Here is a 27,352-nt window from a genome sequence, read left to right on the forward strand (position 1 = left end):
TAGGAGGAGGGCACTGATGACAAAGGAGCACAAGGGAACTTTTTGGAGTGACGGACATGATCTGCATTTTGACTGCAGGGTGGTGCTTACACGACTATGTATGTTTGTCAAAGTTAGAACAAGTTTTACTATATGCTTCCCTGGTGGCTCAGCCGGTAAAAGAACCCGCCTGCAATGAGGGAAACCTGGGTTCGATCCCTGGGTTGGAAAGATCCCCTGCAGAAGGAAGATCCCCACTCCAGTATTCTGGCCTGGAGAATTCCATGGACTGTACAGTCCATGGGATCAAAAAGAGTCAAACGTGACTGAACGACTTTCACTACTATACGCAATTCAGTTCAGTCGCTCAGTCATGTCCGACTCTTTGAGACCCCAGCATACCAGACTTCCCTGTCCATCACCAACTCCCAGAGCTTGCTCAAACTCATGTCCATCTAGTCGGTGATGCCATCCAACCATCTCATCCTCTGTCATCCCCTTCTTCTCCCACCTTCAATCTTTCCCATCATCAGGGTCTTTTCAAATTAGTCAGTTCTTTGCATCAGGTGACCAAAGTATTGGAGCTTCAGCTTCAGCATCAGTCCTTCCAATGAATATTCAGGACTGATTTCCTTTAAGATGGACTGGTTGGATCTCCTTGCAGTCCAAGGGACTCTCAAGAGTATTCTCCAGCACCACAGTTCAAAAGCATCAATTCTTCAGCACTCAGCTTTCTTTAGAGTCCAACTCTCACATCTATACATGACTACCAGAAAAACCATAGCTTTGATGAGATGGACCTTTGTTGGCAAAGTAATGTCTCTGATTTTTAATATGCTGTCTAGGTTGGTCATAGCTTTTCTTCCAAGGAGCAAGCATCTTTTAATTTCATGGCTGCAGTCACCATCTGCAGTTATTTTGAAGCCTAAAAAAGTAAAATCTCTGATTGTTACCATTGTTTCCCCATCTATTTGCCATGAAGTGATGGGACCAGATGCCATGATCTTAATTTTTTGAATGTTGAGTTTTAAGCTAGCTTTTTCACTCTCCTCTTTCATCAAAAGACTCTTTAGTTTTCACTTTCTGCCATGAGGGTGATATCATCTGCAATCTGAGGTTACTGATATTTCTCCCAGCAATCTTGATTCCACCTTGTGCTTCATCCAGCCTGTTATTTCGCATGATATACTCTGCATGTAAGTTAAATAAGCAAGGTGACAATATACAGCCTTGACGTGCTTCTTTCCCAATTGGGAATCAGTCCATTGTTCCATGTATGGTTCTAACTGTTGCTTCTTGACCTGCATACAGATTTCTCAGGCAGCAGTTAAGGTGGTCTGGTATTCCTATCTCTTTCAGAATTTTCCAGTTTGTTGTGATCTACATAGTCAAAGGCATTGGCATAGTCAATAAAGCAGAAGTAGATGTTTTTTATGGAACTCTCTTGCTTTTTCAATGATCCAACAGATGTTGGCAATTCGATCTCTGGTTGCTCTGCCTTTTCTAAAACCAGCTTGAACATCTGGAAGTTCATGGTTCACATACTGTTGAAGCCTGACTTGGAGAATTTTGAATACTCAATTTTGGATTTTGAATATGCAACTATACCTCAATAAACCTGACTTTTAAAAAAAAAAAAGTCAAGCCATATATTATTAAACACAAAAATAAATAAATTTTCAATACTAAGTGTCAGCCTGGGTTCCCTAGAAAATACAGCCTGATCAAAACATATGTTCTAATGCTACACTGCAGTGCTAGCAGGGAAGGATGAGGGAAACTGGGGTGAATCAAGGAAGGAGGAAGAGGAAACACAAGATGAGTGTTACCAATCCTGAAGTGCTCACAGCTTCAGGGACAGATGCAGTTGGTTGTTGTCCACATGGGGCCTCTCCGGAAGGGCAGTATAGGACCCAAGGCACATAGAAAAAGAGGAAAGGCAAGCGATTTATCTCCAGTCTCACTTGTCCCAGCTTGTCCAGTTGCGGAGGAGTTCCCCCACACTTCTGGACAGTGTTACCCAGAGCCCCGCATCCGGTTTCTGGAGAAGCTAGAGCTTCAGCAGCTCCCTGATGAACAAAGCAGTGACCTTGCCTAAGATCAGCCCTATACTTAGGGAAAGTATGAAACAGTCAACAGCGTCAGGAGACGGACCCTAGGGGTAGGCCCTGGGCTGCATCGTTGCGGGGACAAGAGAAGTGTGGTAAGTGGCCAAGGCCTAGGGCAGGTGGGCTGGCTGATGTGAGGGGCCCATAAACTGGGTCTAGATCAATGGACTAAAATAATACACATTCTATCAAAACAGAGTAATTTAACTCTTTAGAATATTCCACAGATACACTGAGGAAACCTCAGTTTCTACCCATTAAACCTGTTCATGGGGTGATGTCACCCAGCCTTCACACAACAAGTTCAGCTCTGTGAGGTGTAAGTATTGCGTCACACTGAGATGTGTGTGGGCGGCTCCCTACAGAAAAGAAACCCAGCACGTCCAAATAATGCCACCCTCTGAGCAGATCACAGTGCTAATTCATGATCCACCCATCATGGTACAGACATAACAGTTCAGAAAACAACAAATTCTAGTAAAAATTCAAAACCTGGAGACTGTGTCTCTAACCCTGTCCTCTAAAGTGTCAACAGGCTTCCCAGGTGGTGCTAGTGGTAAAGAACCTGCCTGCCAGTGCAGGAGACAAATAAGAGATGCTGGTTTGATCCCTGGGTTGGAAAGGTCCCCTGGAGAAGAGCATGGCAGTGTTCTTGCCTGGAGAATCCCATGGACCAGAGGGGCTGGAGTCCTACAGTCCACAGGGTCACAAAGAGTCCGACACAACTGAAGCGACTTACCACGCACAAAGTGTCAATGCAAAATGTTACAGTTATTTTATAATGACTACTCATTTTCCTTTAAACATGTTTGCTATGTGCTTCTATGTGTGTTATCTTCTTTAATTGTCAACTCTGGAAGACTGTGTCAGGGGAAACTGACTGCAACCACCCACCCTGGCCAGGTGGTGCCAGATGTGGTAACCATTTGTGTGAGTTATTTTACAACAGGAAGTCCTGGTAAGGAATTCGGAACTAACAAGCCACCACCCACCGGAAGAATCCGGGAAAGGTCAAAAGGAGACTCCACGTGTCCTACGACCTCCCAGAATCCTCCTCCCTGACATCCATCGTGGCTGAGCAATGTGTGCATCACCAGGAAGGACCCTGAGTCAGAATGATTGGCCCCAGGTAACCGGGAAATGAAGCCCATCACCAAAAAACCCAAGACTGCAAGTCACATGGCAGAGCAGCTCTTCTGGGTTCCCTTATCCTCCTGCTCTCCATCTAAGCACCCTTTCCCAATCAAGTCTCTTGTTTTATCAGCACCTGTATCTCCTCAGACAATTAGTTTCTGAGTGTTAGGCAACAGCCCACTTTTGGGCCCTGGAAGGGGCCCCCTTCCTGCAACAATTGGGTATGTAACTGCCCTCCCAACAGATGAGGGAACTAAATCACAAAGATGTAAGTCACACAGCCAGTAAAGTTGAAGCGCCAGGGTGTGAGTTCTGGTGGTCTGATCCTAGAGCCCCTTACTCTCAATCATTCACCTGACAGATAACTGTGTACCTGGCAGAATCCGGAGACACACAGGTGCGGCAGCACATGGTCCCTGCCTCCATGGAGTTTATAGACTATGGGAAACTACGACAAACATGGAACCAGTAATTACAAGTAGATAAAGGAGAAGTACACAGGGTTACAGAAGTTCATACCTCACGCCTACTAAAAAGGCTATGATACAAAATATGTGATCATGTTGAAACAGACTAGAAGCTGGGACCCTTTGCTGTGGTGCTTACACCTGGACAATTGTCCCCTCGAGCAACAGAACACAAAGAAACTGGAAGGGACTAAAAATAACTACAGGGGAGCTTCCCTGGTGCTCTGGTGGTTAAGACTCCATGCTCCCAGTGCAGGGGGTTCAGGTTCAACTCCTGGTCAAGGAACTAGATCTCACATACTGCAACTTAAAGATCCTGCATGCTTCAACTAAGAATTTGCATATCACAGTAAGAGTTCACATGCTGTAACTAAAGAACCTGCATGCCGCAACAAAGACTGAAGATCCTGCGTGACACAACTAAGACACAGAGCAGGCAAATATTCTTTTAAAAGCTAAAATAACTGCACACGTGTGCAGTTGGGGCAAATTATGAACAACATGATACAGAAAGACAAAAAACCTACCTGCCACTTCTGAGGTGTTAGGGCAAAAGCGGGGGCTGCGGCATGATCTCTGCAAACGGCACCACCAAGGGGGTGGGCAGACCACTAAGCCCCTCTCCAGGCTGACCCTACCCTCACCCCATTTGAGGAACCAGTTTGCCCCACTTCAGGGAGTGAGCAAGGGAAACTACTCCTTTTTTTTTTTTTTTTTGCTGTCTCTGCGAAGCCTTGCCTGATTTCTTCCTCTGGCCTCTTATCAACTTCTATTGATTAAGGAGTACAAGAACCCTGGTCAGGAACAATATTAATATCAACTATCAAGGTCAAACCAATATTCTACATATTCAGGAGAAAATATAAGTTGGGAAGCACTGATATCTCTGGTATTATAGAAATACAAGTACAACGGTCATTTTCCAAGCCCAAGCAGGTTCTGACAAATGTGTCCAATATGTTAACTGATTTACATGAAAAAAATATTATTACCCAGGCTTTAAAGTTTAGTGAAATTAATTATAATTTCATTTAATCTTCATTTTAAAAATTCACGACTCCTGGTCACTTTAACAATAAATTTGTTCGCATAGATGTCTCCATGACAGATGGATCAACTTCATGCTCTAGGAAACGGTTTCTAAGAAGAAATTTTCTGATTTGTTTAAGGACAGAGTCTGACCTTACCTTAAGGAGCTCTGATTCCAGAGTCAGAGACATACCTGAACTAGATTCCAGGTCTGTCATTACTACATGTCATTGGACAGGTTTCTTACCATTTACAAGTTTTGATTTCTTCATCTGTAACATGTGATAAAAGATTGTTCATATTTCAAAGGTTTGTTGTGAAGATTGATTACAAAATGCCTGTAAAGCGCTTAGCACAGTTCTTGACCCATAATAAACACCTACTGTCTGTGAGCTGCCATTATTACTATTATTCTAAATAGCTTGCATACTGAAAGAAGAAGAAAGGGACGAAATAGTAAATGGACAGAGTGTGAATGAGATGCTTGAAATGTGTTAGGGAACATGGCCTCAGACAACAGTTAATAACAGAAAAGTCAGCAGAGTGGGAAGATCTAGAAAAATCCTATGTGCAGAGTCCTCATTGCAGAGGTAGGCAAATGGAAGCTGAGAACTGTTAATAATTAGGTAATCTGTGTTTAAGAGAAGAGAGAACTTCAATGTGGGTAATTAAAAGAATAATCACCTCTAGCTTTCTTTTATGCCTGAGCAGTACCTAGAACACATCAAAGCAGAGAAGAAACAGCTCAAACTAGCACATGTTTCCACTTGGCTACTGCCTAACTGTTCTTATCCTCAATCAGCAAGTGTATATGAGCCTCAGGTAAAGCAAACCTCAGTTTACAAGTCACATAATAAAAGAGGAAAGGGACGCAGAAATTCTCTAAACTGATGGTTTTCACGTTTTTAAGCCACAAAACCTTTTCCAAAAAGAAAAGCATGAACACAAGAAATAAAACGTGCAGTACTGAGGTCTCAGGGCTTCCCTGATAGCTCAGTGGATAAAGAATCTGCGTGCAATACAGGAGAATTTGATCCCTGGGTTGGGAAGATCCCCTTGAGAAGGGAAAGGCTACCCACTCCAGTATTCTGGCCTGGAGAACTCCATGGACTGTATGGGGTCGCAAAGAGCTGGACACGACTGAGCGACTTTCACTTTCACTTCACTTCGCTGAGGTCCCAGCAGAGATGGAGCCGCAGAGCCAAGCAGCTCACTCTCATTCAGAATGTGGTTCGGAAGAATAAACTGAAAGCCTCAGCATTTTTTTGGCCATGACATGTGGCTCATGGGATCTTAGTTCCCCCACCAGGGACTGAACCTGGGCCCCAGCAGGGAAAGCACCGAATCCTAACCACTGGACCACAAGGGAATACCTACTCCTCAACTTTACAGATGTGGAAAGTGAAGATCAGAAAGGTGAGGGGACTTCCACGAAATTGCAAATAGATGGGGACAAAGCTGGAAACAGAATCTACTCAGTTTTCTGATGGCCAATAAGGTTCTCTTTTTACCACTGAACATTACCTTCTTGACTAACATACCAAAAAGATGAGGAAGAAAGTAAATCATGTTTCAGAAGACTGTGTCTCATCTCATCATAGGAAAAACATAAAAATGGAAGGCTGGAGAGAATGAAACCTGGCACCTTGGGCTCCACTAATCTGCATATGAACAAAACATCGCCTCCACCAGTGGCTGACTAGAGTTACCAAAACAGTCTTTTGAAGAGTAAAACTTATTAAAAAAAAAAAAAACTCCATGAACCCCCTGGTAGTCCAGTAGCTCAGCACTTTCACTGTCAGGGCCCAGGCTTGACCCCTGGCTTGACCCCTGGCTGGGGAGCTAACGTTCCACAAGTCATGCAGCACTGTCCAAAAAAAAAAAAAAAAAAAACACCCTTCACAGGGAATGGCTAACAGATTTGCATTTGCAACTACATTGCATATGCATGCACATAATTACACTTTGGAGGACGTTTAAGCCACATTAATGGGACTGTAAAGGAGCGAAAAAAAGGGCCTGAATAGCCAACAAAATTAACTACAGTGACTAATGGATGAATTATAGTCATATGATACCGAGCGTGATTTGCTGTTCTGTTCACAGAACTCCAGCTTAGATCATCTGGTTGTACTTTAAAAGAGTCTGTATTCTAAAACCAAAGGTCAAATGAAGGGCTTCCTTTTTAAACTTGTATGCTGTGCAGTTCAGAGTTCATATCAACACCAGTAAATCATTTTCTAAAGTACTATCACAACCCTCTGTTTAAGACACCAGTGATGTAGACAAGAGCCCTCAAAATCCAGCTTCTTCATGGCCTTCACAGTTTCAGTTTCCTCTGACTTACTAAGCCTGAGTATATAACTATACAACCTACAAGACAGAGAGAAATCCTATGACCCTGCAGCCTGTGAGACCCCATTGTTTTCACCCTTTAATTCCATATAAGGAAGATTTATAGTATCTAGAGAGAAATTGGGGCTTCCCAGGTGGCTCAGGTGGTAAAGAATCTGCCTGCAATGCAGAAGACCGGGGTTCAGTCCCTCAGTTGGGAATATCCACCCCCTGGAGGAGGGCACAGCAACCCACTGCAGTATTCTTGCCTGGAGAATCCCATGGACAGAGGAGCCCGGTGGGCTACAGTCCATAGGGTTGCAAAGAGTCGGACACAACTGAAGTGATTTAGCACACACACATGCAGAAAGAAATCATTCCATAGTTTGCCACATTATTTCCTGGCCTTAGCTATATTACTGGGAAAAAGGAGGAGAAGGGGACGACAGAGGATGAGATGGCTGGATGGTAACACCGACTTGATGGACATACGTTTGAGCAAGCTCTGCGAGTCGGTGATGGACAGGGAAGCCTGGCGTGCTGCAGTCCATGGAGTTGCAAACAGTCGGACATGACTGAGCAACTGAACTGACTGACTAGCTATATCATACCCCTTAAGAGTGTCTCCGGGGTTTCCCAGGTGGTGCAATGGTAAAGAATCACCTGCCAATGCAGGAGACACAAGAGATGTGGGTTCAACTGCTGGATCAGGAAGATCCCCTGGAGGAGGAAATGGCACCCTATACCAGTATTCTTGCCTGGAAAATTTCATGGACAGAAGAGCCTGGTGGGCTACAGTCCAAGGGGGTCACAAAGTCAAACATGACTGAACGACTGAACCCAAGAGCATCTCACCTCTTCCAGTTTAAAAACCTCTCCAATGTATGGCTGGATGCGCCCTTCTTGGCAGTACTGGAGTGCTGAGGATAGGCTTCTGGAGAAGATGGGAAAGTTCTGGTGCCGGTATCTGCCCCAGTAGAGCCCCATGGCAGTAATATTCTTCAGCAGCAGAAGATTGGCTGGTACAGAAGCAATGGTTCCTCCAGCGAAACCTACCACCACGATCCTGCCCTCATATGCCAGGCTGAGGGGAAAAGGAGGAAAAAACAAAGATTATAAAAGACAATGCACATTCACAGCCACCAGGATGGCTACTATTAAAAATAAAATAGAAAATAAATGTTAGCAAGGATCTAGAGAAATGGACCCCTCAAGGAACATTGGTGAGAATGTAAAATGGTGCAAATGTTATGGAAAACAGCATGGAGGTTCCTTAAAAATTCAAAATTAGAACTACCATATAACCCAGCAATCTCACTTCTGAGTCTATATCCAAAAGAACTGAAAGCAGAGTCTTGGAGAGGTATTTGAAGAGCCAAGTTCACAGTAGCACTATCTATAAAAGCCAAGAGGTGGAAACAATCCAAATGTCCATCCACTGATGGATTGGTAAACAGAAGGCGTTATATACAAACAGTAGAGTATTATATAGTCTTAAAAAGGAAGGACATTCTGTCCCATGTTAAGACACGGATGAGCCTTAAGGTCATTACGGTAAGTGAAACAAGCCACTTACAGAAAGATGAACATTGTATTATTCTGCTTATTTGGGGTATCTAAAATAGTCAAATTCATAGAAACAAAGTAGAATAGTGATTACTAAGGGCTGGGGAGAAGGGGAGAAGAGAGTTATTTAATGGGTACAGAATTTTAGGTTTGCAAGAAGAAAGTCATGAAGACCTGTTTCACAATGTAGATATATTTAATACCACTGAACTCTACATTTTATAGCAGTTAATACAGCAAGCCTTTGGTTATATGCTTTTTACCACAATAAAAAACAGAATGAGGGAAGAAAAAGCAATGGACAGTAATTAAGAAAGGCAGAAAATAGAATAGAGCTTATGGGAGTTGGCAGGCAGTTGTTTAATGGGTACAGAGTTTGTATTGGAGATGGTTACACAATATTGGAGATGGTGAACAAGTTTAACTGTACACTTAAAACAGTTAAAATGTTAAATACTAGGTTACCTGTATTTTACCACCATTAACAACAACAAAAAAAGGCAACATGCATTAAATCCCCAGTTGGGAATTCTTCCTGACCTTGCAAACTAGCAGGGGGGAACCATTCTGCACCAGTTTGGATTTCTCAGTAGGAAAAGATAAAAATAAGCCATAAGCAAGAAAGACAGTAAGGAGCAGAGGAACTAACCAGTCTTGTAAGGGGACCACAGGGATCCCTTCTGTGGGCAAGCTGCTCTCTCTGCTTCTTCTCCTTAAACTAAGATGAAGCACAAAACTATGCTTGCCAGGATGACATGAGAAATGAAGCTAATACTATCAGAGCACTGCAGCCTTCCTGGTTGAAACAGAATGAGAATTAGTATAGATACAACAGTCCCATGAAATCTCCAGTGATTTTTTTTAAAAATAAAACAAGTCAAGAAGACATCTACACTGGTGGTAGCTTCGGAAACCAGTAAGATCAAAAGAGACTCTCCCTTGGTGCATAGTGAACTGGGGGTCTGCCTCCCCAGTAATTCTAACATCCAAACAATGATCTCCTCAAGAATTACCCACAGAGGAGAGTTTGGGGGAGAATGAATACATGCATATATATGGCTGAGTTCCTTTGCCATCCACCTGAAACTATCACATTGCTAATCAGCTATACTCCAGTGCAAAATAAAAAGTTTAATTAAAAAAAAAAAGAATTACCCATACCATGTATATAAAGTAGCTAGTGGGTACAGGCAGAGCTGAATATAACACATGTATAATTTCTAAAGCATTTGATATTGCCAACTAGAGAGTCTGCGGTTTTTTCTTTTTCTTTTTGGATATTTTCCAGTTGGCTATTTTGTTTTTGCTATATTTAAGCATTTCCTGATTTTCCCTCTGCTTCTATTCCTTTTCACCCACCCACTCAGCTGTTCCCGTTGATGCCAGTACCTACAGGAAAAGTGAGCAGCAAAAACAAGAAAGCAGCAAGGCCAGAAGGAAGCCAGAGGTCTGACAAGGTTTCAGCAGAGCCCCCGGTCTAGCCCACCCAGGAGGACCACTTCACCTACCTGCGGAGAGCCTCCAGGAAGACGTCTCCTCCCACCATGTCAATGACCACGTTCACCCCACCAGCGCCGACCAGCTTCCCCACGGCCTCCTTAAGGCTGCCCCGACTGTAGTTCACACTGGACTGTGCCCCCCTCTGCATCGCCAGCTGACACTTTTCATCACTTCCAGCTGCAGCTATTACCTACATGAAGAACACAACACTTCAGATGGTCCAGCATACGTAGCAAGAGGGGCTCACCCGACCCACCCAGCCTCCAAACAAAGGGTGCTGATCAAGGAAACCAATGTGACCTCTGTCTTAGCACCAGCCTCAATCCAACACACAGGCCCATCACACAGCATCAATGCACTGGCCTCTCCATGCCCCACTGACAACCGGGTCCACATTTCCAGGAACCTTGGAAGCTCAGTGGGTCTAGCTAAGAAATAATTCAGGAGACAAAACGTTTCTCCAAATGAAAATTAAAACCACTATTGCTGTGCTTAGTTGCTCAGTCATGTCTGACTCTCTGCAATGCCATGGGCTGTAGCCCACCAGGCTCTTCTGTCCATGGGAATTCTCCAGGCAAGGATACTGGAGTGGGCCGCCATGCCTCCTCCAGAGGATCTTCCCAACCCAGGGATCGAACCCAGGTCTCCCACATTGCAGGTGGATTCTTTACCATCTGAGCCACCAGGGGAAGCCCATCATTTACTGAGTACCCACTGTGAGTCAAGTAGTAAGGATACAACCTAAATACCAAGCTCGGAGCCAAGAAAGCATGACCCAGCAGTACGATGGGGGCAGCACAGAGGGCTCCGAACTGCAAGCTAGAGGCACCTAGCCTAGAGCTAGAAGATCAAGAAGGCTTCTCAGGGGGTAAAACATGATTCAGTGGAAAGAGCTTAAAGTCGGGCAGACCTGAGTTCAAATCCTGGCTCTGTTACTAACTAGCTGTGTTACTTAAGGCAAATTACTTAGTAAGATCTAACATTTACATAGTGCTTACTCTGTGCCAGACACTATTCTAAATGCCTTACATATATTAATAGCTCATTTCACTTTAATAGCCCAATAATATACACACTATTATCATCCCCATTTTGAAGATGAAGAGACAGGCCAAAGAAGTCGAGTATCTTGCCCAAGGTCACACAGCTCATGGGAGGCAGAACTGGGATCCAAACTCAGGTAATTCATCTCTAGAGGTTATGCTTTTAACATCTGTCTGTATTGCCTGCCAACTTCTCTAAGTTTCAGTTACCCTCATCCGTAAACTGAGATATATTTTTTAAATTAAAAGGAATAAGCACTTGGGAAACAAAGTGTTAGATAAATTGAATCTATTGTTAAACATTAGCAATTATTTATTCTATTTAAACCTCATAAGAACATTATGGGGGACTTACAGTTAGTCGCATTCTGAAGATGGAGACATTGACCCAGAGAGGTTAAGTAGTTAAGCAAGGATTATTCACATAACAGACAGTAGAACAACTATTCAAATCCAATGCTACTGATACCGAAGCCCAGTCCTTCGAGCTGGGAGAAAGCCATGCCTACGGCCTGCCAAAGAAGACATAGATGGTTGTGGGCCATACTGTGAGGAGGTCTGAGGTTTGGAAGTCTTCAGAAAAGCTTCAGACACTGAAGCATTGCCTAGAGGTGCCTGTTCACTGGGCAGCCCCCACCACCCCAAGCACTTCGGCTTCAAGGTGACATTCAGAATGTGCATTCAAACACCCAAGAACATCTGTGCCCTTAAAAAAGTCCAGACTCACCCATAACTATTTGAAGCTAAAAGTTACCCTCAAATGCTCCCCAATGGAACCCTCAAATGGCTGCACTGCCCAGCAAAACCCACACAAAGTGCTACAGTGGGCACACACCAGACTAGGGTTGGGCACCCGACTCCAACTCCAGGATTCCTTGTAAGTCCCAGACAGGCGTGCTGTGAATAATTTTCTTTCCAGGTGCCTCACTTTCTTTATCTGTGAAATAGGGATAACAAACACTTCCATTCCCCATCTCCCATGGGTTCTGCGAGGACCAAGGGTAAGATAATTGCTGTGCAGGCAATGTGAAAGCAACCTGAGACGCTGTGAATGGAAGGTGTTATCAAAATGACATGTTCTGAGCAGTGACATAATGACATTATTCGTTTGTTTGCTTTTGCTTAAAACCATTATTCCTGCTAAAGAAAATACATGTGTGTGTGCTCAATCACTAAGTCGAGTCTGACTGTTTTGCAACCCCATGGACTGTAGCCCACCAAGCTCATCTGTCCATGGGATTTTCCAGGCAAGAATACTGGAGTGGGTTGCCATTTCCTCCTCCAGGGGATCTTCCTGACCCAGAGATCGAATCCACGTCTCCTGGGATTAAATATTGGCATTCAAGCAAATTTTTCACTCTACTTAATTTCTTGTATCTATTTAAAACAAACAGTACAGTCTTGTCTTCCCAGAAATGTTAAATAGTCAGTGTTTCTAAACAATGAGACTAATTTTGGTCTCCCCCTTAAGAGAGGTGATATAAGCCCTTATTTTGAGTGTGAATGTGTTAATATCCCAGGAGGAGCCTCCTGGTATCTGAGGCTAGTTTCAGAACTCACATGTCCTTCCCAAAAGAGAGTCAATGTGAGAAAAGAGAGCTGCCACCTGGAGAAATTCCAGATCAGTCCAATTATCACCAAACCGGGACAGTATCTTTGTGCCTCTAGGCATCAGAGGAAGCTCACACTCAGCACATCCAAAACTGAGCTCACCACTTCCTTCTAGGATCTCAGTCTCAGCAAATGGCAAATCTCTAAGTGCATCTAGGCTGTGCCTTCCCACTCCATGTCTGATAATACCAGGATCCCTTTTTAAAGGATCCTCCCCAACACACTATGCCTCAGACTGGTACATGACACATGCGATCTCAATATTCCCACAACCATACTATGAGAAAAGCACTATTGTACAAATGAGGTGACTGAAGCTATTAAGCTAGAGACAGAGCGAGAATTTGCACCTAGGTCAGGCTAACTCCAGGGCTTCCCTGGTGGCTCAGATGGTAAAGAATCTGCCTGCAATGCAGGATCCCTGGGTTGCAAAGATCCCCTGGAGCAGGGCATGGCAACCCACTCCAGTCTTCTTGCCTGGAGAATCCCCAGGAACAGAGGAGCTTGGCAGGCTACAGTTCATGAGGTCGCAGAGTCAGACACGACTGAGCAACTAAGCACAACACAGCAGGCCAACTTCAAAGTCCTTGTTCCTTCAACTATATTAGGATGCTCTCCAGTCACCAAATTCTCTATTTTCTTCTACTTTGGTATCTTTCTGATCATCACCTCCAGTGCCCTGTTTCAAGGATCAAAACCTCTGACCTCATTTGTTCCAAGAATCTGCCCTACTGCCTCCACACTACACATGACCCCCTGACCTTGCCCCATCCCTCATCCCCATTGCTACCAAAGTGAACTTTGCAAAAACGCAAAGATAATCATGTCATTCCTATGTGAAATCTTCAGTAGCACCTGACAGTTTCCAAGAAATGTTCAGATTCCTCAGTGCTTCATGATCCTATCTCTCCCACCTCTCTAGAGTCACCCCCCACCATTCCCCACATCCTTTGCTCCACAGATGCTCTTTGCCATTCCCTGAAGGAATCATGTTAGTACCTATGTCTCTGTCTTCCCATGACTTAAACGGCCTTCCCTTTCCTTCTCTTCTTCTGCTAGTCGACTGTAAATGTCAGCATAAATGTCCACCTTCTCCAAGAAATGCTTTTTCTCTGACACTCACAGCCTCCAGGAAAAGCCCATATAGAGAATTGGGTCTTTCTTTCATGTATTTATTCATTCATTCAAGAAATAATTATTTAGGGAATTTTCTGGTAGTCCAGTGGCTAAGACCCCACACTCCCAAAGCAGGGGGTCCAGGTTTGATCCCTGGTCAAGGGACTAGACCCCACAAGCCACAACTAAGAGTTACGCATGTCACAACTAAAGATCCTACAGGATAAAATGAAGACTGAAGACCCAGCATAGCCAAATAAATAAATAAATTTACAAAATAATAATAATTACTGAATGCCTACGATGGTCTCAGCACCATGCTAGCTGCTGCGATTATAATAATGGATCAAACCGATACTGGTCCTGCCTTGAGGGGGATTACAGTCCAGTGGGAAGGAGACATTGATCCAACAGGGCTAACCACACTATGAAAGAGAAGTACAGGACGCTCAGAGACCACATAGAAATAGTCCCATGGAGGGGAGGGACACAGGATACTCCCCTGAAAAAAACAGCATCTGAGTTTAAAATTGAAGTTCAAGGGGAGACAGTTTAGAGCTTTCCAGGTAGAAGGAATAAAATCTGCAGAGGGTGTGAGGCGAGTTGAATCTTACCAAGGTCTAATAACTGGAAGCACAAGAGACTTACTCCTCAGTGCCCTCACTAGTCTGCAAGCAAATAGATGGCAAGACCCTACTCCAGGCTACTTAACGTTCCCAGTACCTCGCACCTGATTTTTTTTATAAATAAAGGAATATATTCCATGTTTGAAAGCGGGAGGTGTGATATTCTTTAATGGAGAATCGAACTTGCAAATACCTTGGCCTGAAGAATGTTTGTTGCCACATCTATCACGGCGAGGCCTGTGGCTCCAGCCGCTGCCGTCACTAAAACAGTTTCTCTGTGCAGGGAAAGATGAGTGTTACTCAAGAAACCAAAAGTCACCCAGCAATATGATTTCATGAACACTCTGAAGATGGGACATTTTAAAACAAGAGAACTGAGAGTTCATCTAGTTTAACCCCCTCGTGTACACGTACACGTACATGAACACTCTCCAGCCTCTTGGGCCGTGTTATATATGTAGATCAGTCCTAATTTGGTCCAGTCCCGAAGAATTCCCAAGTGAGGGTCCTTAATCTCTCTAGGTAGCCTCTCCCTCATTTCAGTGGTAGCCTTCCTTTGCGCTACCACTCCAATTTCTGCTTCTTAAATTCTGTCCTAAAATCACTCCCATACTAGACACTGCCAAATTTTAGAAGCTGATGATCACCTAGCAGTCGCTGTTCTTCTAAGCCCATCTCCCTGGAGCAATTCTGAGCTCTCAGAAAAGAGCAAGAAGCTGTGGGAACACTCCCAGTTAAGTGAGAAACTCAGCACCTCTGAGCTTGAAATACCTGTTAAGTATACCCAGCCAAGCCTCAAGAGGCAAATACCACTATGTGTGTGCTGGGCTCAGTCACTCAGTGCTCAGTCCTGTCTCACTCTTTGCGACCCCATGGACTGTAGACTGCCAGGCTCCTCTGTCCATGAGACTTTTCAGAATACTGGAGTGGACTGCCATTTCCTTCTCCAAGGGATCTTCCCCCACCCAGAGATCAAACCCGTGTCCACTGCATTGGCAGGTGGATTCTTTACCAACACACCACCTGCCTACAGTATTTGTGACCTGTGATGCCCAGCCAAGCCTCACAGAAACAAATGCCACAGGCTTCCATTAAAACCTGAGTGAAAGGAGTTGAAATAAACCAGCTCTCTAAAATGTAAGGTTTTCTAGGAAGTGATCTCCAGAGGGGTCAGACTTGAGAGAAAGATTTCTCCAAATTCATATTGGCCAAGTTCACAGTCTACCGTCCCCTCTCAGGCAAAAGGGTATCCCCACTGGCACCAGGCTTCAATCTTGGGCCACTCCCTTCCTTTGGCTTTTCCTTAGATAGCCGTGAGGTAAGGGTCAGGGAGGGCTTCCTACATGGCGCTAGTGGTAAAGAACCTGCCTGCCAATGCAGGTGATGTAAGAGACTCCGGTTTGATCCCTGGGTTGGGAAGATCCCCTAGAGGAAGGCATGGCAACCCACTCCAGTATTCTTGCCTGGCAGATCCCATGGACAGAGAAGCCTGGCGGGCTACAGCCCATAGGGTCGCAAAGAGTCGGGCATGATCAAAGGGCCTTAGAATGTACACAAGGTCAGGGAAGGGAACAGAGGGCCACGGTCTTGGTGGACATTTCTGGTGTTAGAGGAGGTGCCATCTATCCCTCTGTCGTCGACACAGTCCTCACCCAGGCTGGGTACAGGCCCGATGCTCCAGAGCGAAAATAGCAGTGCCATAGGACACGGGCAGGGCGGCAGCTTCTCGGAGGGACACCTTTTCTGGAATCTGCCACAGGTTCTATAAAAGAGATAACAGTGACTTAGAGATTAAGCACTGTACCTCTTCATAAAGGCTGCTCAATACATATTATGACTTGACTTGCAAAGGGCAACACATGTCAGGAACCAAGCCCAGTGGAAGTCAAGACCAAGCAAGTGATGGTCAATTTGAAGACGTGGGCACATCAGCTTTCAAAAATCCTAAAGCTGGCATCTGGATCAGGAAGGAACCAATCTGCAGAGGATATAACACATGCCACTGCGGTATTAATATAATAAGTGAATAACATGGTACAAAAATTTTACCTTAAATAAAGAAGTTTAAAAAAAAAAAAAAGGTGTGTACTAGCCACCACTAGGGGGCACCATTCACATCCTGGACAACCACACCCCTACACCAGCCGGCTACCTCCCAGGAGGATTCTTTCACATGCTTGGCGCGGGGAAGAAGCTCATTACATCAAGGCTTCAAATCAGTTTTTCTACCAAAACCACTTAACTATGGTCCAGTTGTACAGCTAGTCGATTGTTCCAGGCCTCAGAAAACAAAATGCCCTTCTTCATTAAACCACTCCACACAAACAAATCTCTCTGCAATGGTTGTCACACCAAAACAAGCAAACCAACAAAAAAAAAGGGTTTAGCATTTGAAAGAAAGAAATGCTTGGCTGAGAAACAAGACATAACCTAAAGAATACAAAAAAAAAAAAAGAAAGGAAAAGGAGGACTGAGGGATAGGTGAAAATGAAAGACAGCAGAAAAAGAATCTCCAAGGATGAATATTGAGGAGCAGGGCTACCTTGTGGTCAATGATGCATTCTTCAGCCATACCACCAAAGCCAGGCAGGCCAATGACTCGATCTCCCTGAAGGGAAAATACCATTAAGGGTATGTTCAAATGTATGCTCTTGCCATTTAACCCCTTCCCAAATTAACCCAAAAAAGAAAGAAAATTGTTCTTTCTGATCCAGTAAGACACAGGTTCCCTTAATTATCTATTCAGTGTTGCTGCTTAGTAAATAATTCAGCTGTTTTCACACAACCCCCATCAGGTGGCCAAGCCAATTTGAACACATTTTGGACGATGACTGAACCGAGAAAGGAAAAAACTGATATGAATTAGAATCCCAGTATTCATTTCTCTCACAAAATACTGAAACTTGAGAACTCTCTATCCTTTCAGTAACTAAAACCCCAGGTGCTGCCTTTCATTAGTAATAAAAAGTTTAACGAAGCCAGACCAGGCTTCCTTCCCTCAATTCAGAATTCGTTTCTCCCCGCTCCATCTCATTCTGCCTTTGGTGTCCGCTGGCAAAGTCCAGGAAAAGCAAGACCCTCTGGCTACAAACTATTTCTCATAGTTACCCACACATCAGTTCCCTAGATTCAACTAATTTACCTCTTTCACCATGCTGACATCTGTGCCTGTCTCCAATACCATCCCAGAAAACTCCATTCCTAAAACAAATGTTAAAGATCAGGTTATCTGTAAAGCCCAGCACCAGAGAGATGAGAAAACTCTGATCGACAGGCTGTCCTATGAGCTTTCTGGAGCCAAAAGTGTTTGTGTTCCGCCCCCTACCCCATCCAGGAAGAAGAATAGGCGTGTTATACCCAACACACAGGAAAGTGAATTAAGATTTCATGATCACAACTTGAAAAGCTATAGCAGTCCTATTCTTACCATGACACAAATGAAAATTTCAAGAATGGGCAAAAGAATAGAGAACCATGAGTATACAAGTACTTTTGACCCTGATCTCTGGGGCCTTGGGCTCCTCCAGCACGCTCAATGATAATATTCATCATATGGTATTTATCTATTCCCAGGTATCCTCTTCTGGACTATGAGGCCCCTCAAGGTCGCGAACTATATTCATGCATACAGCACTTGGTCTAGTTGGATGAACTGGTGTCTGCTCTTTCCTTCTCCACCTCCAAAATTTCTGAGTTGAATGATCATACATTTCCCACTTGAGCTGCCAGAAGAATAACTCAATTGAGTAAGACATCTTCCCCCCTAACCAGCATGTCAGCAAATACAAACAGAGGGAACCAGTTCCAACCGTTGAGGCATAACCAAATGCCCTAAGGCCAAAACACTGCAACTGTTTTTGCAATCACTGTATCTTCAGCGGTGTCTATGGTGTATAAAATATACATGTACTGTATATTTACGGTATATAGCTGTATATTACTTATATAGTAGATAGATACACACCAAACTATACTTATATCTCTTTCAATAAATTTCACCAACAAAAATGAGTCATTGGTCCACAGACTCGGGATCTAAATGTAATCAGATTGAGTATAATGCAAGTCAGAGAGCAGCCTACTAAGAAATGGATAAACTCTGTATCTTCTTTCTGATCCTTTGGTATCAGGTTTCTTGGGGAATGTATTTGTGAGGACTGAGAGTCGTAGCTGCAACCAGATGTTTATGATCCTTCCGTGAAAAAGTAAAATTGAGGAACCGTCAAGGAATGAAAGAGAATGACTATGACCACTGATGATTCTGATCAGGATTCTGGTGAGCATAATAATACATCAAATTTTATTTGTTCATTTACGCCTTTTCAAAGTATTTATTGAGGGGTGGATGAAGTAAGCGAAGCAGATGAAGAGGTACAAGTCTCTAGAAAACAATAAAACCACAGAGATGTAATATAGAGCCGAAGGAAAATAGTAATATTGTGATAACTCTGTATGGGACACAGGGTTACTAGACTTACTGTGGTGTCATTTCATAATGTATGCAAATGTCACATCACTGCCTAGTACACCTGAAACTAACATAACATTGCTTGTCAACTGTATTTCAATCACTCAATCAAGTATTTATTGGGCATTTAGTATGAGCCAGATACAAGAGTACTAACGGGGCCAGGGTGGGCAGGCAGGATAATGTTGAACAAAACAGTCATAGAACCTTCCTTCACAGCTCTAGTGATTCTAATTAGCAGTAAGGCTGAGCTGTCTATTTTGGGGGCGGAAAGGCCACACCACATAGCATGTGGGATCTTAGTTTCCCAACCAGGGATCAAACCTGCATTGGAAGCATGGAGTCTTAACCCCTGGACCACCAGGGAAGTACCGCAGCTGACATATCTGAATCACCACTGACAGCAGGCAAACACCACCATGGTACTACTCATGAAGCACATGGGTCTTTTTTTTTTTTTTTTTTACCAATTATGATTTTTTTGAACTTTTTGTTTTGTGGTATAGCTGATTAACAATGTTGTGATAGTTTCAGGTGAACAGCAGAGCAACTTAGATATACCCACAGATGTACCCATTCTCCCCCAAACCCCACTGCCATCCAGGCTGCCACATAACATTGAGCAGAGCTCCACATGCTATAAAGTAGGTCCTTGTTGGTTATCCATTTTAAATATAGCAGTGTGTACACGTCCATCAAGCAGCTCTTTTAAAAGTCTCTATATCTTCTCTTTTTGAAGCAATCACTGGGCCCTTTCATACTCACCGGGTGTGAAGGGAAGTTGACGCCTCTCCTGATACTGACCACGACAGGCCAGAATATCAGCGAAGTTAATCCCACAGAAATGAACATTAACTCTGACCTGCAAAGGAAATAGAGCAACAAGGCAGATCAGTGCACATCTTTGGAGACAAAGTTCACTCAGTTATACGGTAATATTTACTGAATGTCCACTATATGCCAGGCACTGAACTAAGTACTGGCACACAATCACAGGACAAAATGGACAAGGAGCTAAGAGTATAGTACAGAAGGCAGACATTAACCGGATAATTAGGAGAGTTTATGGGCTAAACTACAACTCCTACACAAAATGTCAGATAGAAATATACGGTGCTATGAAAGCACATAATGGGGAGATTTGACCTTTGAGGGAAGTAAGAACTGTGAGGAGTTAACTATTCAAAAGGGAGGAGGGGAGCCTGGCACAGACAAAAGCAATGGCCTGTGCAAAGGCCCAGTGTATGCTTAGTTGCTCAGTCATGTCCAACTCTGCGGCCCCACAGACTGCAGCCCACCAGGCTCCTCTGTCCCTGGGACTTTCCAGGCAAGAATACTGGAGTGGGCTGCCATTTCCTTCTCCACGGGATCTTCCCAACCCAAGGATAGATGGAACAATGGAAGCCATTAAAAGATTTTAAGCAGAGGGTAACATGATCAGCTGTTTGGGGAATCAGGAATTCTAGAAGCGAGAACTAGACTCCCCAGCTTATGTGTTTTCATGACAGAGATAGAGCAGAGGGAGCCCTGCAGCAGTTTCTGTAGCCCTTGTTAAGCAGTGGTTCTCATAGCGTGCTCCCCAGACTACCAGGTTCAGCGTCACCTGGCAACTTACTAGATGTTCAGATTCTCAACCCCTGACCTACTGACTCAGAAACTTTAGAGACCAGCAACCTGCTTTGACAAGATAAATCTGATGCAGCCTGAAGTTAAAGAACTACTGTCACATACCAACCCAACTCAAAAGGGCTTGGAATCATGGGAGGAAATGAAGGCTGAGACAGAATCGGTGACATTCATTTATCTGTTTACATTTCCCCTTTCATATAGAGGTGACCATATTGATAAGAAGATATTTTATGAACAAAATGCATTCATTCAACAATATTTTAAGCATCAGCCACATGCCAGGCACCGTTCCAGACTATGGAGATTTAATGATGGATAAACTCACATAGTCCCAGCTCTCATGAGCTAATTCCTGACACAATAGTCTGGGCAAATAACAGAACGAAGAAGCCCAGCTCTCAAGCTGTTTGTGTGCTGTCTCAATGACTGTCTCAAACATTGTGTGCTGACATGCATGCTGCTGCTGCTAAGTCGCTTCAGTCGTGTTCAACTCTGTGTGACCCCATAGACGGCGGCCCGCCAGGCTCCCCCATCCCTGGGACTCTCCAGGCAAGAACACTGGAGTGGGTTGCCATTTCCTTCTCCAATGCATGAAAGTGAAAAGTGAATGTGAAGTCGCTCAGTCATGTCCGACTCCTAGCGACCCCGTGGACTGCAGCCCACCAGGCTCCTCCATCCATGGGATTTTCCAGGCAAGAGTACTGGAGTGGGGTGCCATTGCCTTCTCCATAGCACACATAAATTCCTGAAGCCGCTCCACCTTAACTCAACATGGATGTCTTTCAGCATGTGAATCCCAAGAAGCAGGCTAGCTGCTAGCCTACAGTCACCCAAATTATCCAATTAGTCCCAGAGTTCGCATTAGTGATACTTTGGGACTGCAGCCACATTTCTTCCCCTCCCAGTGGTCTCCAACCCTGAGACTCACTGACTGTTTCGCCTTGTCAGTCTCATTCTCCACACCAGATGAGTGTCACCAGGGTGATCGAGAGGCAAAGCCAAAGTGACTACCATTTTCCACCTCCCTAAATGTGGGTAGATGCCCACAACCCTAACATAATCCCACCCACCCCACATCACTGCAGTACACCAGAGCAGGGCACAAGGCACATTATCATGGAAATACAGGGCTGGCTGAGGGGAGGAGGGAGGGCAGATATTTAGATGCTGCAACTGAAGGAGGGGAAGCAAAGGATGGGGTCCATTTATCTGTGTTAAATCAATAACTTGCAGGCGGTTATGCAAAGTTGCGTGCAAATCAGAATTCTCTGTTTCTGAGGCAACAGCTCTGGGGCCTTCTACATTTCTGTTTTGGGGAACAATCTTCCCTTTGCACTTTGGGCTTTTTGTGACCCTGGAAAGGGCCCATTTAGAAGCCTAGCAGAAAGTTGTGCTCCAGTCTCACGGGCGCCCCCTAGCTGAGCACTCGGGAACTCAGTCCGGAAAGGGAGCCAGCGGGTGGTGGGTGGTGGGTGGTGGCCGCGGGGAAGGGGGCGTCCAGGGGCCCGGCCAGTCACCTACCTCGTGCGGCTGGACAGGGCGAGGGGACACCTCCTCAATGACCAGGGGCCGCTTCAACTCGGTGCACAGCGCGGCGCGGTAGTTTCGGCCGCAGCCCTGCCAGGCCGTTCTGCAAAGCGGAACAAGGGTCGGGTTACTGGGGCCGAAACTGGGGCCGCCCTTAGGGGTTTGGGGATGAGACAGGTCGCACCTGCAGAGCCATGCCCGAGACACGCACCGTCCCCACGCCGCCGCCATGGCCCAGAGCAAGTGTCTCCAGAGGGGAGAGGTCCGAGCCCGGCAGTAAGAGCCGGCCGCCGCCTGCCCCGCCCCGGTGACCGGAAGAGAGCAAGGGCGCCGGGTGACAGGCCCGGGGGCGTGCGACACGAACTGACCCAGGCAGGCGGCAACAGCCTGGACCGCGCCACCCGCCAGCTTCTACCGGGAGCCGGAGCCCCCTGATCCCCCGGGGACTCCCCCGGAGGTGGAGCCCGCGGCGGGGCGTGTAGGGAGGGTGGAGGGAAAAAAAGAGCAGATAGAACTAGATTCCCGGAGATTAACTCTTGAAAGTGAAAGAAGAGAGTGAAAAAGCTGGCTTAAAGCTCAACATTCAGAAAACGAAGATCATGGCATCTGGTCCCATCACTTCATGGCAAATAGATGGGGAAACTGTGGAAACAGTGTCAGACTTTATTTTGGGGGGGATCCAAAATCACTGCAGATGGTGACTGCAGCCATGAAATTAAAAGACGCTTACTCCTTGGAAGAAAAGTTATGACTAACCTAGATAGCATATTCAAAAGCAGAGACAATACTTTGTCAACAAAGGTCCCTCTAGTCAAGGCTATGGTTTTTCCAGTGGTCATGTATGGATGTTGAGAGTTGGACAGTGAAGAAGGCTGAGCGCCGAAGACTTGATGCTTTTGAAATGTGGTGTTGGAGAAGACTCTTGAGAGTCCCTTGGACTGCAAGGAGATCCAACCAGTCCATTCTGAAGGAGATCAGCCCTGGGATTTCTTTGGAAGGAATGATGCCAAAGCTGAAACTCCAGTACTTTGGCCACCTCATGTGAAGAGTTGACTCATTGGAGAAGACTCTGATGCTGGGAGGGATTGGGGGCAGTAGGAGAAGGGGACAACAGAGGATGAGATGGTTGGATGGCATCATGGACTCGATGGACGTGAGTCTGAGTGAACCCCGGGAATTGGTGATGGACATAGGGAGGCCTGGAGTGCTGCAATTCATGGGGTCACAAAGAGTCGGACACAACTGAGCAACTGAACTGAACTGAACCTTTGTTGTCATTTTTTGTAGCCAATTCGGGAGACTTTTAACCCAAACTTGGGGTTCTTGTATAAAGAACAAACTAGTGGTTAATAGTGGAAGTGAGGGGGAGGGGCAAGATAGGGGAAGCAGAATATGAGGCACAAACTACTAGGTATAAAATAAATGAGAAACAAAGATGTAATGCACGGCACAGGGAATACCACCAATTTTATAACTTTTGGGGTAATTACTGATTTTTATCAAAGTACTCTTTTCCAAGACAAAAGTGTTTTCTGTTAATAGACTATTTCTTGACTGCTTCAAAAGGACATTTGACCCTGTTGACCTCACATCTTTTGATATAAACTCTTCCCTTAACTTTTTTTTTCCCTTAACTTCTTATAATAACTAAGAAATACTGATTATATTGTACACGTGTAACTGATATAACTTTGTAAATCCACTATACTTCAACAAAACAAGGTATAAATAAACAACTAGGGGGTGAGGGTGGACCTCACCTAAATGTGTAAAGGCTTTATGGCTGCCTCCAACATCTTACTAGGATTTGAGAGGGTAACAGGCAGGAAAGCCAGGGGTCTCCAAACGGAGGAAATAGGCTGCAAGTGTCAGACATCTTTTCTTTCTCTCTTAAGGGGCAGGAGGTAACCAACAAGTGTTAGATGTTTTCCCCTTCTCTACACAAATTTAAAAAGAGGTTTCTCTTAAAATTCTGTGTTGCCATGATGACACCTGGTTCCAACTGAACTTAAATTTTCTCAAACCTTGAGCTAACCAATGCGTTTTTCTTATGGAAATGTTTGTCTTCAGTTCAGTCGCTTAAGTTTGTCTTAAGCTATGTTAAGGAATTATGTATTTACCCTCAGTTCAGTTCAATTCAGTTGCTCAGTAATTTTCGACTCTTTGCAGCCGCATGTACTGCAGCATGCCAGGCTTCCCTGTCCATCTCCAACTCCCAGAGCTCGCTCAAACTCACGTCCATCGAGTCAGTGATGCCTCCAACCATATCATCCTTTGTCGTCTCATTCCCCTCCTGCCTTCAATTTTTCCCAGCATCAGGGTCTTTTCAAATGAGTCAGTTCTTTGCATCAGGTGGCCAAAGTATTGGAGCTTCAGCTTCCAATGAATATTCAGGACTGATTTCCTTTAGGATTGACAGGTTTAATCTCCTTGCACTCCAAGGGACTCTCAAAAGTCTTCTCCAACACCACAGTTCAAAAGCATCAATTCTTCTGCACTCAGCTTTCTTTATAGTCCAACTCTCACATCCATACATGACTACTGGAAAAACCATAGCTTTAACCAGACAGACCTTTGTTGGCAAAGTAATGTCTCTGCTTTTTAATAAGCTGTCTAGGTTGAAGTGAAGTGAAGTTGCTTAGTCGTGTCCGACTCTCTGTGACCCCTTGGACTGCAGCCTGCCAGGCTCCTCTGTCCATGGGATTTTCCAGGCAAGAATACTGGAGTGGGCTGCCATTTCCTTCTCCAGAGGATCTTCCAAACCCAGGGATCGAACCCGGGTCTCCCATGTTGTAGGCAGATGCTTTTACAGTCTGAGCCACCAGGTCATAGCTTTTCTTTTCATTTCATGGCTGCAGTCACCATCTGCAGTGATTTTGGAGCCCAAAAAAATAAAGTCTCTCACTGTTTCCATTGTTTCCCCATCTATTTGCCATGAAATTATAGGACCGGATGCCACGATCTTAGTTTTCTGAATGTTGAATTTTAAGCCAACTTTTTCACTCTCCCCTTTCACTTTCATCAAGAGGCTCTCTAGTTCTTCTTTGCTTTCTGCCATAAGGTAGGTGTCATCTGCATATCTGAGGTGATTGATATTTCTCCCAGCAATCTTGATTCCAGCTTGTGCTTCATCCAACCCAGCATTTTGCATGATGTACTCTGCATATAAGTTAAATAAGCAGGGTGACAATATATAGCTTTGATGTACTCCTTTCCCAGCTTGGAACCAGTCTGTTGTTCCATGTCCAGTTCTAACTGTTGCTTCTTGACTTGCACACAGATTTCTCAGGAGGCCAGGTAATCTGGTATTCTCATCTCTTTAAGAATTTTCTACAGCTCTTTGTAATCCACACAGTCAAAGGCTTTGGCATAGTGAATAAAGCAGAAGTAGATGTTTTTCTGGAACTCTCTTGTTTTTTCAATGATCCAGCAGATATTGGCAATTTGATCTCTGGTTCATCTGCCTTTTCTAAATCCAGCTTGAACATCTGGAAATTCACGGTTCACATACTGTTGAAGCCTGGCTTAGAGGATTTTGAGCATTACTTTGCTAGTCTGGTGAATTCCCTGGCAGTTCAAATGGTTAGGACTCTGTGCTTCTACTGCAGAGGGTCTAGATTGATCCCTGGTAGGGGAATTAATATCCTGCAAGCCTAGAAGCCAAAAAAACAAAAATAAACCCCCCCAAAAGGACATCTGATCAAACAGCATATAGCCTCTGAGGTTCAAGCCCAAGTCTACCACCTATTTGTGTGGTTTTGGCAATTCTCAAGGCTGTGGAGTCCAGTTCCTCCCCCTAAAAGTGAAAGCATCAGGCAAAATAATCCCTAAATTGCTAAATTCTCTTTCTATTTGATGGAAACAATAGTCCAAGGTAGCACAGAATTATGGAATGACCAGGAATGGAATAAAGGAAAAATAGAAAGCAAAAATGAAGTAGCAATAAACATAAAATTATGGCCTAAAGAAAGGCTTTGGTAGGAAAAGAATTTAAGAAAAGTGAAGGTCACTGTTCTCTTAAGAGCACTGGCAAGGGGCGAGGCGGGGTTGGTGGTGAATTTGGTAGTCATTTTAGCCCCACCTCCCTCAGGGACAAACTAAGCAGAAGAGGAACAAGGGCTGGAGGGTGAGAAAGTGGAAAACATTATCTTCCACGAAATACTTTGTAAACTCTTAGTCATTGTGTACATAAATCAAACCACAAGGAGTAGAGAAATACCAACATTATCATCATCAAAATAACATTCTGGGACTTCCCTGGTGGCTCAGTGGTAAAGAATCCACCTGCCACTGCAGGAGACACAGGCTCTATCCCTGGGTCAGGAAGATCCCACATGCCCGCAGAGCAGCTAAGCCTGTGTGCCACAACTACTGAGCCTGTGCTCTAGAGCTGACGAGCCTGCAACTACTGAAGCCCACACACCCTGGAGCTGGTGCTCTGCAACAAGAGATGTTACCACAATGAGCACCACTACGAAGAGTAGCCCCCCCATCTCCGCAACTAGAGGAAAGCTCAAGCAGCAACAAAGATCCAGCAAAACCAGAAACAAAACTATTTTTTAAGCAGTCAACACTCTGGTTACCAAATAACAGTGAGCAACAAGAAATCTCAAGTTTATGAAATGTAAAATAAGGATTGATTTGGGGATGAAATGAGTTGTTACATGTGGAAAATATTTTGGAAAATATTAACTATTTATAAAGTGAAGTAAAAGTCACTTAGTTGTGTCTGACTCTTTGCAACCCCATGGGCTGTAGCCTGCCAGGCTCTTCTGTCCATGGATTTCCCAGGCAAGAATACTGCAGTGGGTTGCCATTTCCTTCTCCAGGGGACTTTCCTGACCCAGGGATCGAACCAGGTCTCCTGCCTCGGAGGCAGATTCTTTACCATCTGAGCCACCAAGGAAGTTCCTGTAAGTATTTATACAAGATAGAAAGTAAGCAATTTTTTATTGAATTATAGTTGATTTACATAAAGCAAGCAGTGTTTAATTGAGCTCCTTGAAAGAACACCTATTTCTTACTCTCCTTTATGTTTGTACTTTGCACAATGCAACTTTTAGGCACCTAATACACGCTTATCACTGAACTGTTGAGTTAGTACTCCAGTTTAGTTCAGTTGCTCAGTTGTATCTGACTCTTTGCAACCCCACAGACTGCAGCACACCAGGCTTCCCTGTCCATTAACAACTACCAGAGCTTGCTCAAACTCATG

At 44.5% G+C, this 27,352-nt stretch overlaps 1 protein-coding gene across 2 annotated transcripts in view; it reads right to left on the reverse strand.

Annotated features, from left to right (window-relative positions):
- Positions 1-22,682, reverse strand: part of LOC138416629 (quinone oxidoreductase-like protein 2) — a 31,252-nt gene extending 8,570 nt beyond the window's left edge. Inside the window, exons 1-9 of one of the 2 annotated variants that reach the window (XM_069546148.1) lie at positions 22,349-22,682; positions 22,132-22,240; positions 19,747-19,843; positions 17,656-17,714; positions 17,056-17,121; positions 16,166-16,275; positions 14,707-14,788; positions 10,126-10,307; positions 7,907-8,135 (exon numbers count right to left, since the gene is read on the reverse strand). In XM_069546148.1, the coding sequence (XP_069402249.1) occupies positions 7,907-8,135; positions 10,126-10,307; positions 14,707-14,788; positions 16,166-16,275; positions 17,056-17,121; positions 17,656-17,714; positions 19,747-19,843; positions 22,132-22,240; positions 22,349-22,368 (954 nt within the window). In that variant the 5' untranslated portion in view covers positions 22,369-22,682. Of the gene's footprint in view, positions 1-7,906; positions 8,136-10,125; positions 10,308-14,706; positions 14,789-16,165; positions 16,276-17,055; positions 17,122-17,655; positions 17,715-19,746; positions 19,844-22,131; positions 22,241-22,321 lie in introns of both variants that reach the window. The other variant, XM_069546147.1, reaches the window with a different exon arrangement.
- Positions 22,683-27,352: the final 4,670 nt, after the last annotated feature.

The sequence above is a fragment of the Ovis canadensis genome, chromosome 12, assembly GCF_042477335.2.
Source record: "Ovis canadensis isolate MfBH-ARS-UI-01 breed Bighorn chromosome 12, ARS-UI_OviCan_v2, whole genome shotgun sequence".
NCBI classification, from domain to species: Eukaryota; Metazoa; Chordata; class Mammalia; order Artiodactyla; family Bovidae; genus Ovis; species Ovis canadensis.